The sequence below is a fragment of the Mastomys coucha genome, unplaced genomic scaffold (assembly GCF_008632895.1).
Source record: "Mastomys coucha isolate ucsf_1 unplaced genomic scaffold, UCSF_Mcou_1 pScaffold23, whole genome shotgun sequence".
In the NCBI taxonomy this organism is placed as follows: Eukaryota; Metazoa; Chordata; class Mammalia; order Rodentia; family Muridae; genus Mastomys; species Mastomys coucha.
The window spans coordinates 114,046,064-114,061,592 of NW_022196906.1; the positions used below are offsets into that span (position 1 = coordinate 114,046,064).

General features: G+C 52.5%; 2 protein-coding genes across 4 annotated transcripts in view; one reads left to right on the forward strand and one right to left on the reverse strand.

Annotated features, from left to right (window-relative positions):
• Positions 1-6,000, forward strand: part of Ttc21a (tetratricopeptide repeat domain 21A) — a 34,950-nt gene extending 28,950 nt beyond the window's left edge. Inside the window, exons 20-29 of the mRNA XM_031346249.1 lie at positions 282-470; positions 1,573-1,683; positions 2,152-2,233; positions 3,907-4,057; positions 4,254-4,415; positions 4,534-4,726; positions 4,823-5,047; positions 5,419-5,539; positions 5,665-5,732; positions 5,814-6,000. Of these exons, the coding sequence (XP_031202109.1) occupies positions 282-470; positions 1,573-1,683; positions 2,152-2,233; positions 3,907-4,057; positions 4,254-4,415; positions 4,534-4,726; positions 4,823-5,047; positions 5,419-5,539; positions 5,665-5,732; positions 5,814-5,891 (1,380 nt within the window). The 3' untranslated portion in view covers positions 5,892-6,000. The remainder of the gene's footprint in view (positions 1-281; positions 471-1,572; positions 1,684-2,151; positions 2,234-3,906; positions 4,058-4,253; positions 4,416-4,533; positions 4,727-4,822; positions 5,048-5,418; positions 5,540-5,664; positions 5,733-5,813) is intronic.
• Positions 6,001-11,294: 5,294 nt separating this feature from the next.
• The window catches only part of Csrnp1 (cysteine and serine rich nuclear protein 1), an 11,754-nt gene continuing 7,519 nt past the window's right edge, over positions 11,295-15,529 (reverse strand). For all 3 annotated transcript variants that reach the window (XM_031344905.1, XM_031344906.1, XM_031344907.1), the window contains exons 3-5: positions 13,429-13,688; positions 12,456-12,767; positions 11,295-12,274 (exon numbers count right to left, since the gene is read on the reverse strand). In XM_031344905.1, coding sequence (XP_031200765.1) covers positions 11,324-12,274; positions 12,456-12,767; positions 13,429-13,688 — 1,523 coding nt within the window. In that variant the 3' untranslated portion in view covers positions 11,295-11,323. The remainder of the gene's footprint in view (positions 12,275-12,455; positions 12,768-13,428; positions 13,689-15,529) is intronic.

Genomic DNA, 15,529 nt, shown 5'->3' on the forward strand with positions numbered 1-15,529 from the left:
AAAACCAGCGTGCTTTGCGCACCTCTTGTGTGTTGCTCTAATCTGCAAGACAGCAAAGCAAGTTAGGCACAGCCTCGAGTTGTGAGGAGGCAGGCAAGTGAGTGCAGTAGCTTCTGCTTGCCCCCAGGGGCAGTGCCAGCCTCCCTCCTTTGTGCTGAGGGCATGGCCCCGACTTCCTCAAGGCACCCCTTCTGACCCTGCCAGCCCTGGAACACTGGAAATGCCTGTGCACTGGCTCGTGGGCTCAGGATTTCTGAGCCTAACCTCTCCGGTTCCCCAAGGCCTTGGACCTCCAGTCCCGGATACTGAAGCGGGCTCCTCTGGAGCAACCAGAAATGATCCCCTTCCAGAATCAACTGGCAGCCACCATCTGCATCCAGATCGGGGAGCATCATCTGGCAGAGAAAGATTACAACAGCGCTGTGAAATCCTATAAGGACGCCCTCACCTACTCGCCCACAGACAATAAGGTGTGTGGCCCTCAGAGTAACACCCTGAGGGCTGGGGAATGTGGCTCTGTTGCTAAAGTACTTGCCTAGCACCCACAAAGCCCTGGGTTCAGTCCCCAGTAGCTTACAAACCAAGTAGGATGGCACACATGTGTTATCTCAGCCCTTGGAAACTGGAGGCAGGATCAGGAGTGTGGGGGTGTTGCTGCTTCAGTGTAAGGGGGAGGGAGACCTCCAGGGTGGGAAGCGGCTCCCATTGACTCTGGGTCCTCAACTACTACTGTTCCTAGAGGAAGGCTAGGAGGACCATCTGTGGACATTTATGGAGGCAAGAGTGGGGAAGATACCTCTGAAGGCCGTGTCCGCCTGGCCTTTGCAGGTTCCTGCCGCTTAGGGTGAGGGGGGGTGGTGAGAGTTATGACTGCCAGGCTGCGTGGGAATGGAGCCCAGGCTGAGAGCTGTCGGAGGGGTGTGGTTCCAGATGGGGAACCAGTTCACGCTAAGTTCACACCGAAGAAAGAGCCCAGCAGTGGAAGAGTGATTGCTTAGCGGGCACAAAGCCCTGGGTTCAGTCCCCAACACCACATCAAACCTTTCTTCTCTGCGGCGCTTGGGAGGTGGAGGCAGGAGGTCATCCTTGACTACACAATGAGTTGGAGGCCAGCCTGAGATACATGAAATCTCAAAAATATATCTAGTGTATTGTGTGAAAAAAGAGCCGGTAACCGTTCACTGTTTGACAGATCCCTGGTTCGTAGCAGGTACTGTTCTAGGCCTTGGAGACAGTAGGGCAGGACATGAGTCTACAGATTGCCCTCAGGCAAGAGGAAAGTGAGAAGCCTGTGGGAGACTAGCCTTGCCTGCCATCTATCCTGGAGTCCGGGGCACAGAGGAATCCCCCGAGGAAGGAGCAGAGGCCCGATTAGTGGGTTAGCCAGGCCTCATCTCCTTCCGCTGCTAAACCCGACAGAATAGCAGGGAAATTTGGTGGGACAAGAGGGCAAGAGCCATCATCTGCTTTAGAAGCCAGCTGAGAGGGGAGGGAAGTCGGAGTCAAAGGTGATTGCAGGGTTTTCCCGGGCCTGCGGCGCTGGCTTGTTTTTTCTGTCTGGTCTTGTCGTAGGTGGTGCTGGAGCTGGCACAGCTCTACCTGCTTCAGGGGCAGCTGGACCTGTGTGAACAGCGCTGTGTCCCCCTCTTAGAGATGGAGCAGACCCACGAGAGAGCGGCCGTGGTAGGAGATGCCATGCGGCGCACCTCCCCGGGGGTCCTGGGACCAGACTTGGGCTTACCCTTAGATGCCTCACTGGCTTTGGGACCCAGACCCCAGCCTCTTGCTCTGCTCTATGTAGGGAGGGATGGGCTGGCCAGCAGAGGGCAGCAGCAACCTCTGCGCCGGGCTGTGGTGGCGGGGCGTGGTTGAACCGACTTCAGGGGAAACCACACCCACTGTGAGGTGAAGGTGAAGGTCGCGTGACTGAAAACCTGTGAAATAATCCTCCCTGGTCAGGCCTTCTAGCTTGTCTGTTACTCACACCTTCTCCAGGGCCACCCCAGGCTCACACCTTGCAGTCAGAAAATAACCTGCGATCTCCACCTTCGGGTAGGGTGTCCGGAGTCCCCCAGGTTCCCTGGACCTCCTCTCGGCCAGCTCCCATGCATGCCGCTGTCAGGAATGCACAGCTTGTGTGTCTTCTGATAGATGCTGGCTGACCTGATGTTTAGAAAACAAAACTACGAAGCCGCCATCAATCTCTACCGCCAAGTGCTGGAGAAAGCTCCAGGTAACTAGGCCCCGCCGACTGCCTCCCCACCCAGCCAGCACCGCTATTCCAGAGAAGGGTGGGCCTTCTCCCCTCCTTCCTGGCTGGTCAAAGGAAGCCCCTTTCTTTCCAATTGTTCCCAGAGAGGCAGGAAACTGATAAAAACCCAGAACGTGGCAGCCCTTCCTGAGCTCAAGGGGCCAGTTCCTGAACCCAGGCACTTGGCACTGGAGCCAGGACAGCCTGTCTCGCTCCATATCTCTGCAGCCACTGGGACTGAACAATCTCCTTTACGGCCATGCCCACTTGAAAGGCACTTAGATGTTCTCTCTTTTTTGGGGGGTGGGGGTGGGGGCTGAGACAGGGTTTTTCTGTGTGGCCTTGGCTGTCCTGGAACTCACTCTGTAGGCCAGGCTGGCCTTGAACTCAGAAATCCGCCTGCCTCTGCCTTTCAAGTGCTGGGATTAAAGGCGTGTGCCACCACTGCCTGGCAGATGTTCTCTCTTGATTGTAGCTTCGCCCCTACTTGCTGCTGAATGAAACAGCTGCTTCAAGGGTCAAACCTGAAGCCCAAGCCATAGACCCAGCCAGTCCACAGTAGTCACTATGGGCCCAGGAATCTCGGTTAGGTATAGAGTCTTAGAGACAGGGTACCTGGGTCTGAATCCTGATATCACTTGGCTGTGTTGTATGACCTTTGAAAAATTACTTCACGCCTCCATGCTCTTTATCCTCATCTGTCAAATGAGGACAGAAAGAATATTTACCTATAGCTAAGTCACAGACAGGACACAGAGCCAGGTACACTATAAGTACTAGATTAGTAAGTGTAACTGTGCTGTCACTGTGTGTGTGTGCGTGTGTGTGCAAGTGTGTGAAAGAGAGAGAGACACAGACAGACAGGCAGACAGACACATACACACACACACTGAGAGTGTGCCTAGAGGTCAGAGAATGGGTGACCTGCTCTACCACCTTCATCCTCTTCCTCTTGGAACAAGATCTCTAGCTGAGGGGCTGGAGAGATGGCTCAGCAGTTAAGGGCACTGACTGCTCTTCCAGAGGCCCTGAATTCAATTCCCAGCAACCACTTGATGGCTCACAACCATCTGTAATGGAGATCTGATGCCCTCTTCTGGTGTGTCTAAAGGCAACGACAGTTCACTCACATACATGAAATAAATAAATCTTTAAAAAAAAAAAAAAAAAAAAAAACCCTAGCCGAACTTGAACTTGGCCTGGAGCCAGCAAGCCTCAGAAACCATTCTGTCTGTGCCCTCCAAAGCCTGAGGTTCAGGAGACGTGTGGCCACACTCAGAGCCCACCACTTCGTTTTAAGATGGGCACTGGGAATTTGAACTCAAGTCCTCATGTTTGTCCAGCAAGTACTTTGCTGACAGAAGCGTCTCCTTAGCCCTTGCTGTAGCTATTTCAAGGACTATATAATTTACTCACGCTTGCACACAGACTTATCTGTGCTCAGCCTAAACAAGTAGTGTCTCCTAGGGCGCCCTCAAGATCCAGCACCCCCCCCCTCAGACCCCATTACACCAGCCTGAGGCACAGCATCCCTCCCCCCTCAGGCCCCATCACACCAGCCTGAGGCACAGCACCCCTCCCCCCTCAGGCCCCATCACACCGGTCTGATGCAATTATTGGCCACCACATGCTGCAGATTTCTGCTCTTATTTTAGACAATTTTTTGGTATTGAATAAACTGGTCGATCTGCTGCGACGGAGCGGCAAGCTTGAAGAGGCCCCTGCTTTCTTTGAACTGTCCAAGAAGGTGTCTAGCCGGGTGCCTTTGGAGCCAGGGTTCAACTACTGTCAAGGCATTTACTACTGGTGAGTTAGGCTCAAGGAGACAGAGGGGCAGCAGTGGAGTAAGAGAAGCCCCTAGCAGGTAGCTAGTGTCTTTTGCTCGGTAGAAGGGAGGCAGAGCAGCCTCCAGCACCAGGAGCTCTCAGACCTGGCGTCTGTGCCCCCTGGCCTCACAATTCCCCTCACAGCTCCTGGCATTTCTTTAACTCACTCACTACAGGCACATTGGACAGCCGAATGAAGCCTTGAGGTTCCTGAACAAAGCCCGGAAGGACAGCACCTGGGGCCAGCTTGCCACCTGCTACATGGTGCAGATCTGTCTGAACCCTGACAACGAGATTGTGGGTGGAGAGGCTTTTGAGAGCCTGGTGGGTGACAGCAAGTAAGAGGACTAGGAGGTGGGACCGGGGACTGGACGAGAGGGTGGGGGGAGGGCCGAGGGGAGAAGGCCAGGTGAGTGCCCCACAAGCAGGCTCTCAGCACGCGTCCTGTGCCCACAGCTCTGCCAGCAGGAAAGAGTCCCAGCAGCACGGGGTGCGCACTGCCGAGAAACTACTTCGGGAATTTTACCCACACTCGGAATCCGGGCAGACACAGTTGCGGCTGCTGCAGAGTCTCTGCCTGCTAGCCACCAGGGAGAAGGCGAATATAGAGGTGGCTCTGGGAACCTTTATCGAGATGGCCCAGGCTGAGGTGTGAGGACTAGGGACGGGTTCTCTGGTGGGCAAGGGTCAAGGTGGAGGTGACTGCCAATGCGCCCCAATGTCTGCTCCCCACGGATGTGTGCAGAAGGACAGCATCCCGGCACTGCTGGCCATGGCGCAGGCCTACATACTCCTGAAGCAAGTCCCCAAGGCACGAACACAGCTGAAGCGCCTGGCCAAATTCCCATGGATGCTGGACGAGGCCGAAGACCTGGAGAAGAGCTGGCTTCTGTTGGCAGACATCTACTGCCAGGGCGGCAAGTTCGACCTGGCCTTGGAGCTGCTGCGCCGCTGTCTGCAGTATAACAAGGCATAGCTCACCCTGGCATGGGAGGATAAGGGAGGGGTGAGCAGGGTGAAGAGGTGGGAGACCAGGAGCCACAGGAAGGAAGGGCCAAGCTTATGAGGGTCAGGCGGAAAAGAAAACAGAATGCCCAAGAGAGTTAAGAGAGGTCAGTGGGCTTGAGCCATATGCAAGGGTTAGCTTCTGAGAGATGGAATTGTTGACTGAGGGCTTTATTTGAACAGTTAACCCTTCGAAAAGCTGAAGGTGCTTTTGGGGGGTCCCTCTACACTTTGGGTTACTGCTGCTCATCGCCATCCCGTTGCCCCTCCTGGTGCCCACCCTGAAGACCATGGTGGCTGCTGCTGGGCAGAGGTGCTAACTGGCTTTCCCCGCAGTCTTGCTGCAGGGCCTATGAGTCCATGGGCTTCATCATGGAGAAAGAGCAGTCCTACAAGGACGCAGCGACCAACTATGAGCTGGCCTGGAAGTACAGTCACCGGGCTAACCCTGCCATTGGTAAGGCACAGGCCAAGGGATGCAGGGCTCCTACCCTGATCTTAGAACCCAAGCCCTGCATCCTGACAGTTCAGGGAACCGGAGGGCTCCCCGGTCACCAGAGTGTTCCCCCCACTCCTGGACAGGTTTCAAGCTGGCTTTCAACTACCTGAAAGACAAGAAATTCGTAGATGCCATTGAAGTCTGTCACAGTGTAAGTCACGAACAGAAGCGGGGAGGGTGCCGTGGTGGGCCCCCTGCCTGATCCCACACATCCAATCTTTCTCTGTACCAGGTCTTGACGGAGCACCCCAACTACCCCAAGATCAGGGAAGAGATTTTGGAGAAAGCCCAAGGGTCCTTGAGGCCCTAGCTGTGGCTGGAAGGGGCTTAGGCTTGGGGAGCATCAGTCTATAGACGATTCCAGGGAGAGTGGGAAGTGAAGCCATGGAGAAACAAGTGAGAAATGCATATTCTCCCCATTTCTGTGTCGTCTGTGCTTTATTTGGATTCATGCCTCGTGTGGAAGCTTTATGTTTCTAAGGCCTAAGAAGTAATCTTGCCTGGGGAAGGGAGACAGCTGGCTTGGCTTAGCCCGTACCAGGGATTCCTGGGCCTTTCTCATGGACCTCACATTTGTTCCAGACTCTTGAAGACGTGGAACAGAGATCCCCCCAGCACAGTGATGGCTAGGAAAGTACCCTATAGCTATTTCGAGGTGTACCCCTGCCCCAGTCTTGTCCCCAGCATCTCGGAGCTAGAGAAGCACTGGCCCTCCCTGCCCTGATACCCACCAGGTCTGCCCGGCAGTGGGCTCAGATAGGAGGACCAGCCACAGCAGGGACCCTAGCTAAGGCCCTGTGCAAGAGGGCAGCAGCTTTTTCAAGGCCCATTCACTGTGCTTCTCTGTCCCCATGTTCTGTTCCTACCCACATTCCCCCAAGCTGGACCACCATTTGGGACAAGCCAGATTACCACTGAGCCCCGTCCTCCCCCTACACGCAACCACGATTTGGCTTTTGTAAGATATTGGACAACCAGCTCACCTTCCAGGATCCCACTTAATGCCTAAGGGGCAGACACTGGTCCACATTCAGATGGCTAATGATCATTTTAACTGGTTCCTGTTTCTCAGGATGGAATGGTGGGTCACCCCAGCCTCAGGGAAAGGAACTCTGAACTGGGTATCTGGAGGCCCAAGTTCTCACTGCGTGCTCCTCCCAAGTGCTTGCCCTTTCTGGGTCTGTGCCCTCCTCTTCAGCAAGAAATGAGACCTGGGCAGGGCATGCTGAGTCAGTTGGAGGAGCACGTGCCCAGTGTGCGTGAAGAAGTTGATTCCCAGCATCACTTAAACTGGCTTTAGTGGTGCACACCTGGAACCCCATGCTGGATGTGTAGGCAGTAAAGTTACCAGGTCAGGGTCATCTAACTTAGTGTCTGAGGTTGCCCTGGGGTACATGAGACCATGTCTCAAAAAAGAAAAAAACAAAGCTGGGCAGTGGTGGCGCATGCATGCCTTTAATTCTAGCACTTGGGAGGCAGAAGTAGGCAGATTTTTGAGTTCAAGGCCAGCCTGGTCTATAGAGTGAGTTCCAGGACAGCCAGGGCTACACAGAGAAAGCCTGTCTTGGAAAAAAAAAAAAAGACTCTATTTCCCAAATCATTGTATCAGGCTTTGCCGGTAATGTCTAGAAGTTGTTTTATTTATGGTCCTAGGATAGAAATGAGGGGTACATTCTGTACTTCCAAACTATACTTTTCACCCCTTAAATTGAACAACCCTGTGCTTATCCATGTTTATATAATAGCTAGCAGAATTCTTAGGTGCTGTTGATCAGGATCTCTCACTTTCAAGGCTATTGATATATTCTATTTAAAGAAAACTACAGGCAGGCATGGTATTATCCTACAGTTACAATCCCAGTGCTTGAGAGGTCGGGAGTGGGGGGTGGGGTGAGGGAGGGCAGCTGCGAGCCTGAAGCCAGCCTGGCTTGCACAGTGGGTTCAGGACCATCCAGGACTATGTAGCCAGATATAGTCTCAAAACAAGAGAGCGGTGAGATAGATAGCCCAGCAGGTAAAGGTTCCTGTCCCATCTCTGAAGACCTGAGCTCAACCCCTGGGTCCCACATGGTGGAAGGAGGGAACTAACTCCTGCAAGTTGCCCTCTGACCTCCACACAGGAATTGTAGCATATGTAAACTCATGTGTATACACAAAATAAAAATGTAATGACTAAGTGAATAAAGAAAGCAGCCTCGCCAGGCGGTGGTGGCGCACGCCTTTAATCCCAGCACTTGGGAGGCAGAGGCAGGCGGATTTCTGAGTTCGAGACAAGCCTGGTCTACAGAGTGAGTTCCAGGACAGCCAGGGCTACACAGAGAAACCCTGTCTCGAAAAACCAAAAGAAGAAAGAAAGAAAGAAAGAAAGAAAGAAAGAAAGAAAGAAAGAAAGAAAGAAAGAAAGAAAGAAAGAGAGGGGGGAAGGAAGGAAGGAAGGAAGGAAGGAAGGAAGGAAGGAAGGAAGGAAGGAAACCACAAAACAAACAACTTAGTGTGGGCAGAATGCAGATGTGGTTTTCACAAAGCCATGGGCTTATCATGGGCTTACTGTCCCAGCACTTGGGGAGAGGAGACAGGAGGATCAGGAGCTTAGAGTTCACCCTTGGGGCTGGAGAGATGGCTCAGAGGTTAAGAGCACTGACTGCTCTTCTGAAGGTCCTGAGTTCAAATCCTAGCAATCACATGGTGGCTCACAACCATCCGTAATGAAATCTGATGCCCTCTTCTGGGGTGTCTGAAGACAGCTACAGTGTACTTATGTATAATAATAAATAAATCTTTAAAAAAAATGAATTAAAGAAAAAAAAAGAGGTCACCCTCCACAACAAAGCAAGTACAGCTTGGGCTGCATGAGAGCTTGTCTCAAAAAGTGTGTGGGGGGCTGGTGAGATGGCTCAGTGGGGAAGAGCACCAACTGCTCTTTGGAAGATCATGAGTTCAAATCCCAGCAACCACATGGTGGCTCACAACCACCCGTAATGAGATCTAGTGTACTTACATGTAATAAATAAATAAATCTTTAAAAAAAAGAAGTGTATGTGTGTGTGTGTGTGTGTGTGTGTGTGTGTGTGTGTGTGTGTGTTGGGATAACTTGCTACAATCCCAGCACTTGGGAGATAGAGGCAGGAGGATCAGGCAGGATCAAAGTTACCCTCAGCTACCCAGCAAGAGCTGGGTAAGGCATTGAGTTGCCTGGAGGGCTGCTGTTTTTCTGGGGCTGGGGTTAGAATCAAGGGCTTGGAGGACACCCCAGCCTGCCCTCCTTTCTGTAACACCGCTACTGGTGTCACATGCACGGATCTAAAACACTTCCCCCAGGTTCCTACCCTTTCCTATAGGGACACCAGGTTCCCTTTCCCATGATGTGTTTCGCAACCGTTTTGTTGAGACAGGCTTAGGAGCTAGGTCTGTTCTGGGAGCGCTTGGCCATAAAGAGATTGTGTTGGTCATGTTTTGTCTATCTCCCCTGACCTCTATAAACAAGACTTGACCCCATGGCCCTAGATGGGAGCTGGGAAGACCTCAGTCTGATCAGGGACTGAGTCTGTGGGGGAATCTGTAGGGGGGTGATGAAGCTCCTCCCACCAGAGAATTACCAGAGAAACCTCTCAGAATCTTGGGAAGAGGCACAGATGCTGCCACTCCTGCTCGATCGCTGCCCAAGCATTTTCCAGCCTCAGTGAGAGGAGACAGGACAACAGGATGTTACAGGACACCCTATCCGGAGAGGTCAAAATAAATAAGCTAAGCCACTCACGGGTACACATGGCCCCACTACAAGCAGTGCTTCAAGCCCTTGGCCCTCTGGTGGTCACTGGTATTGCCATGAGGTCCCTGATTGTCAAAAGCAGAAGGTCACAAACATAAAAACAGAATCATGACCCAGGCACTCAAGGTGTTACATGCGCATGAACCAAGCCAGTTTGGGAGGAGCAGTCATTTGTACAGGATTGGAGACACCCAGGCTCTGGGTGGGCAATCTATACATCCTATCACCTCACTATGCAGTGAGAGCTGGGACTGCATCCATCCTTTTGGGTAGAACACAGCAGAGCGGCTATAGCACAGGCAGGTTCCCCTGTGGTCATTCTCTGGAGGACCTGTGCAAAGCACTAGCAGTCAGGCTCCAGCGGCCTGCTCTGCACCCCCGACCTAAGCCCTATTCTGGCTGCCTCAGGACAGGTCGGGCTGGTCTGGCTGGTAGAGACACTTCCGGAGCTCAAGTCCCCAGGGACTACAGCTGCCTGAGCAGCCTGTCACCAGGCCAGGCCTCCACTAGGTTGCCCTCCCTGGACCCAGACCAGTGTGTATGCATGCAAAGGGCATCCTCCCCCCCCCCCCCCCCCCCCCCCCCCCCCCCCCCCCCCCCCCCCCCCCCCCGCACCCTCACCCCCGCCAGACAACCCTACCTCCTTATAGCTCCAGACAGCGTCATGGAGGAACGGGTTAATCCAGAGGGGAAAACTGTTCCACTTGCCCAGCCAACCTCTCAGCTGGCTCTCTGCCTACAGCCTGACTGGCCCGCCTGGAAGGAAGCCCAACATGCTGTCCTCCTGCCTCAGTACAACCTCTGTCCATGCTACACTGCAGTGCCCCACCCTACACGCTTCCTGAGGGTGCACCACGCTCCCCACCCCACCAAGGACTAGGAGACTACACGTAAAAATAGAGCATCTTTATTGGTGCCTGTCAGGTCAGGTACAATGTGTTCCCACAAGCACACAGGCTGGCAAGGCCTCCTGGCCAAGGAGGCAGGCCTAGAGCCTGCGTTTCTTGGCACACACACACACAAAGAAATGAATAAATTATAGTTCTGACACTTAGAGACAATATAAAAATGCATATAAAATCCAACATCAGCTAATGAAGGGTCTAAGAGCCCTCAAGAGCCACCCTTTGCCAGCAGGCCTGGGAGCGTGTGGTGGGCTAGGGTGGATTCAGTGCCCAGAAAGGCTTGACAGTGACACATGTGCTTCACATCTTAGGCTAGCCTGATACCCCTCTTGGGGGCCTCTGGCTTCCCATCCTACAGAGGGGCTTAATAACCCATGGACTTGGGGAGAGGGAATTGGAAAGAGGGCAAGTAGAGTGTCTGGGCAGGGGGCAGAAAGGGTTTTGGTCACTGCTGGTCAAGCACAGCCTGTCTGTTCAGTTGAGCCAGGCCGCTGTTTGATATGAGGTCATAAGCTCGAACCCACACACCACACCAAGGCCCAGACTGGCAGGGTACACTGAAGACTCGGCCCCAACATTGCCCACCTGCCAGAGAGGTTCAACCACTGCCATCTCAGTCTCTAAATAAATTACAGAAATAAATTACATCTTCACAGTCCAGAAGACCTAGCTCCTATGGGTCACAGGAAACTGCAAGGCCCTGCGCTCAGCTGTCGCCGCCTTTGGACCAAGGAGCATCTTACAGTACAGAAAGAGGGGATGGGAGGCTCCAGGAGAGCCCTGCCCCTTCCTCCTTCGGGCATACAGCAGGAAGTGGAAGACCTCTGTTTGGACATAAAGAGATCAGGCATTGAAAGAGGGGTACCGTCCCCACCCCCCTTTGGTACAGAAAAACATAAAAAAATAAATAAATTCAGAGTGTTAATGTAAAAATAGAGGGAGCCCACATGGCACCGTGGGCAGGACCAGCCCATGGGAGACCGTTACATACATAGACCTCGGGGAACCCCAAGATCACATAAAAAGCAGCAACAGGGTCTCGGGGTGGGGAAAAAGGCACTTTAATCCTTACACTGGCACAGGCTCCACTAAAGGTGCCAAAGCAGTGTCCTCAAACTGGCTCTCCAGAAGGGGTGCCAGGATATCTGTAACCGGCTCAGACAGGCTCATGAAAGTCTCCAGGAAGCAAGTGTTGGCATCCCTTGGTGGAGAGAAGCTGGGCAGAGGGTGGAGGGTCTCAAGGCTGTCCAGGCTGCCACATGCCCTTCGGGAAGTATAGTGAGGTCCCAGACTGTAATCTGGCAGGGCCTGGAGAAGCTCGAAGGAGTCACAGGAGGATAAGCTGACGTCCAGGGAGCTGCCCTGGACGGCCTGCCCCTCAGGGGACCCAGAACTGCCTTCTCTCAACCCTTCAAGTCCGCTGTTTAGGAAGCAGCTGGCGTCCAGGTTGGCATTCTCATCTAGGATGCCCGATGGGAGGCTAGAGCCAGACTGGCTGTGAGTCCAGCTGGCCAGGCTGCCGGGGTCACCGATCCCAAAGATGTCAGCCAGATGAAAACAGCTGAAGTTATCCAAGTTGCCCACACCCCCTCCCTCCTCCTCAACTCCGAGGTTTGAGTCACTGAAATTCAGGATCTGTTCCAGGCTGTCTTCATCTACGCCAGACCGGAAGGTGGGACCTGGCAGGCTGGGGTGGGCAAGGTGGCTTGGAGGCTCGCTGCTGCCAGAGAATGAGGTCGTGGAAGAGTCTGTCGTGTTGCTGCTGCAGCTGTTGTCTTCCAGCTCACTGCTCACAGGGGGCTTGGGAGGCGGTAAGGGAGAAAGCAGCGTTTGTTCAACAGGAGTGTCCTCCACGGGGGACTCCTGGTCCCCCAAGCTCTTGGCACCCTGTTCCATCTGCAGGCGGGTGATCGTGTGCCTGAAGTGCGTCTTCACTCTTTTCTGATTGAATTCCACTCGACCATTGGGGTTCTCACAGCCCTCGCTGCAGCAGCCACAGGGGAAGGACGTGTGATCCATCTACAGAGAAAGACAAAGTGAGGACTTTGGAGGTGCCAGCAGGCCCAGCTGTCCACCAACAGGGTTTTCCCTGTGTATCCCTGGCTGTTGTGGAACTCAAAAATCCACCAGCCTCCGACATCCGCCCGAGTGCTGGGATTCCAGGCACATCCCCCATATCCTACTCAGTCCAACCACGCACCTGGCACTTAATGCCAGCCAGGCTGCAACTGCAGGTCTCAGGATCACAGATGCCATCACAGTGACAACCACAATCCTCCCGGGATTGGCGCAGCGCCTGCAGCTCCCGCTTCTCCTCTCGGTCAATTCTTCGAACACCGGAAGCCCGAAGCAGGGCCCTTCGCTGCCGAGGTGGATGGGGCTGTAGGAAATTCGCTTCCTCCAGATGGCCACTTGCCACGGCCACTGCCAAGTCCTCCTCTACAGAGGCATCGATGGCATCGACTGGGAGAGGCACGCCTGCCGGTGTCTCCGGGACTCCAGGCACTGAAGGCTAACAAGTACAGAAAAGGGGCGTAAGAGATACAGAGATTTAGCTCTCCCAGAGCGTGGAGGAGGGCTGTGCATGGGGGAGGGGAACACACTGCCCTTGGCATCTACAAGGATCTCTTACGCACGCCATCTCCCATCAGACACAAACCCCTTCTCTAACTAGATGCATGTACCGCAGTGTTAGGTCGGTCTAGACAGCGGATCAGATTCTGCTAGAAAGAGTCAAGCATTATGCCCAGGGCCTACCCTTTGGTCTGAAGATGGCTGGCTACTTTTCGTTTGAGAAAGGGCTTTCTGGAAGCTTTCTGAGGATGACCTTGAATCTCTGACTCCTCCACCTTCACCTCCCAAGTTCCGGGATGACCGGGGTACACCAAGATGCGTGGTTTATGCTGGTGATGAACACCAGGACCTCCTTCCCACTCCTCCTGCCTGATCTATATAGCCCAGCCATTGAATATCCCCTAACACCAACACAGGCCCGCTTCTCTGCACTTTTCTGTTTGTTTTTCAAGACAGGGTTTCTGTGTGTAGCCCTGGCTGCCCTGGAAGACCAGGCTGGCCTAGAACTCAGAAATCCGCCTGCCTCTGCCTCCCAAGTGCTGGGATTAAAGGGGAGACTGTGCGCTTGTAACATGCAATGGCGCCATGGGCTTCCATACCTTCTGCTTCAGCATCTTCAGCTTCTCCTCCTTTAAACACCGTCGGAGCTTCTCACACCGAGCCCCAACCTGCTCCTGTGTAAACTCAGCTAAGGAGAAAAGGCGGCAGGTGCTATGACGAGAAGCCATGCCCAGGGTACAGCCACCACGGCTGGGCACACTGGTGAATCCCTGGCACCGTGGGAAATAGTAGACGGTGATGCCATCAAAGGCCACTCGACGTGGACGCTTCCGAGGGGCCCGCTTCAGGATGGATGGGGCTGAAAGGGATAAGAGAGGGCACTGAGTTCTCCTCCATGAGGTGTAATCTCCAGAAAGACTCCAACCCATTCGCTTTCTCCACCCATCTCGGATCCGAACTTAAAAGCCAGGCCTGGCTGGATCTGGAGAACAATACCATAGCCAAGCCAACACCGGCGGCTTATTGTCATTTATTAGCCCAAAGAACTGCATTCAAAGAGGAAGCACCTTGCCATCCCGACCATGTATTTATAAATCCTTTGTAGTTCTCTGTAATTTTTATTCTTTACATGTAACAAAGACAATATAACCCCATGTTTAAACATACACCCAAGGAAACAGCTCAGAAGTTAAGGAGGTCCCAGCCAAGGAACTCAGTTCCAGGAGATCTAACGCCCTCTCCTGGGCTCCTCAGGCATAGCATGCACGTGGTACATGGACATACCCACAGGCAAAATACTCATACACATAAATAAAAATGTATAGTTATATTATTGACCTTTTTCTTTATAGTTTAAGTCTTTTGAAACAGACCTAGAAAGTCAGTCTCACTGTCTGTCTGTCTGTCTGTTTCTCTCTCTCTCTCTCTCTCTCTCTCTCTTTTAATTATTGATTACATATGGAGAACAAGTTGTAAGAGTTGCTTCTCCCGCCATGTGTCATCAGGCTTGGCCACAAGCACCTTTACTTTGTGAGCCACCTCACTGGTATTAATAGTATTTTTATCCTTGTTGTTTATTTATTTTTCTACATGATTTTTTTCTTTTCAAGACAGAGTTTCTCTGTATAGCCTTGGCTGTTCTGGGACTAGCTCTGTAGACCAGGCTGGACTTGAACTCAAAGATCCGCCTGCCTCTGCCTCCTGAGTGCTGGGATTATTAGAGGCATGTGCCACCACCGCCCAATTCAAATTTACTTATTTTTAACAAGTGCATGTGTGAGTTTTTGGCACCTGGGTGTGGGTGCCTTTGAAGTTCACAAAGTGCCAGATCCCTAGTGCTAGGAGTTACAAGTGTTGGGGAGCCATCTGACGTGGGTGCTAAGGACCAAACCTGGGTCCTCTGCAAGAGCAAGATTCTCTTAACCACCGTGCCACCCTTCTAGCTCTCCTCTCTTTTCTTGAGACAGGGTCTCACTATGGACACTTACTGTCCTAGGACTCAACACGTAGACCAGGTTGGCCTTGGTCCGCCAGGCTTTGTCTCTCAAGAACTGGAATTAAAGGCATACACCATCATTTATCCCAAGCTAGCTAGGACTCAGTTCCTAGCCCTCCTGCCTCCCCAGTTCTGGGACTATAGGTGTTTGCCACTATGCTGAGTGACTTCAAGGTAACATATTAACTTTGTACTCAACTACCTGAGAAAACTCCTTCTAAAAGAGTTTCTGTTTGTAATATTGGAATCCAGGCATTAAAAATCATACTTCTTTAAAAAAAATATGTAACACAGGTATGCAATGACATGGAGACATGGAGGAGGGGACGGAACGGCTAGGGTTCAAAGCCTCACTCCGTGATGGACTCCGTGTTTAAAAGCATTCCCCGTGTCGGGGAAAACTGTCTACAATGGTTCTTGAAGTAGAAAGAACATGTTGAAAATCAAAGGCTGTCTTTACATTATAAAGGCGAGGCAGGTTGTAGCTATATATTTAGGGATATACTTGTATAGACTTATGGAACAATAATAAAAAAGAGACCATGAATTTGAAAGAGGGTAAGGACGGATACATGGGAAGATTTGGAAGGAGGGAAAGATAGGGGAAAAGATGTAATTACAATCTCAAAATCAAAAGAAATCATTTTTTAAAAAGACCATCTTTCAGTTTTAAATCAAAATTATACAAGCTTGAAAGATGGGGG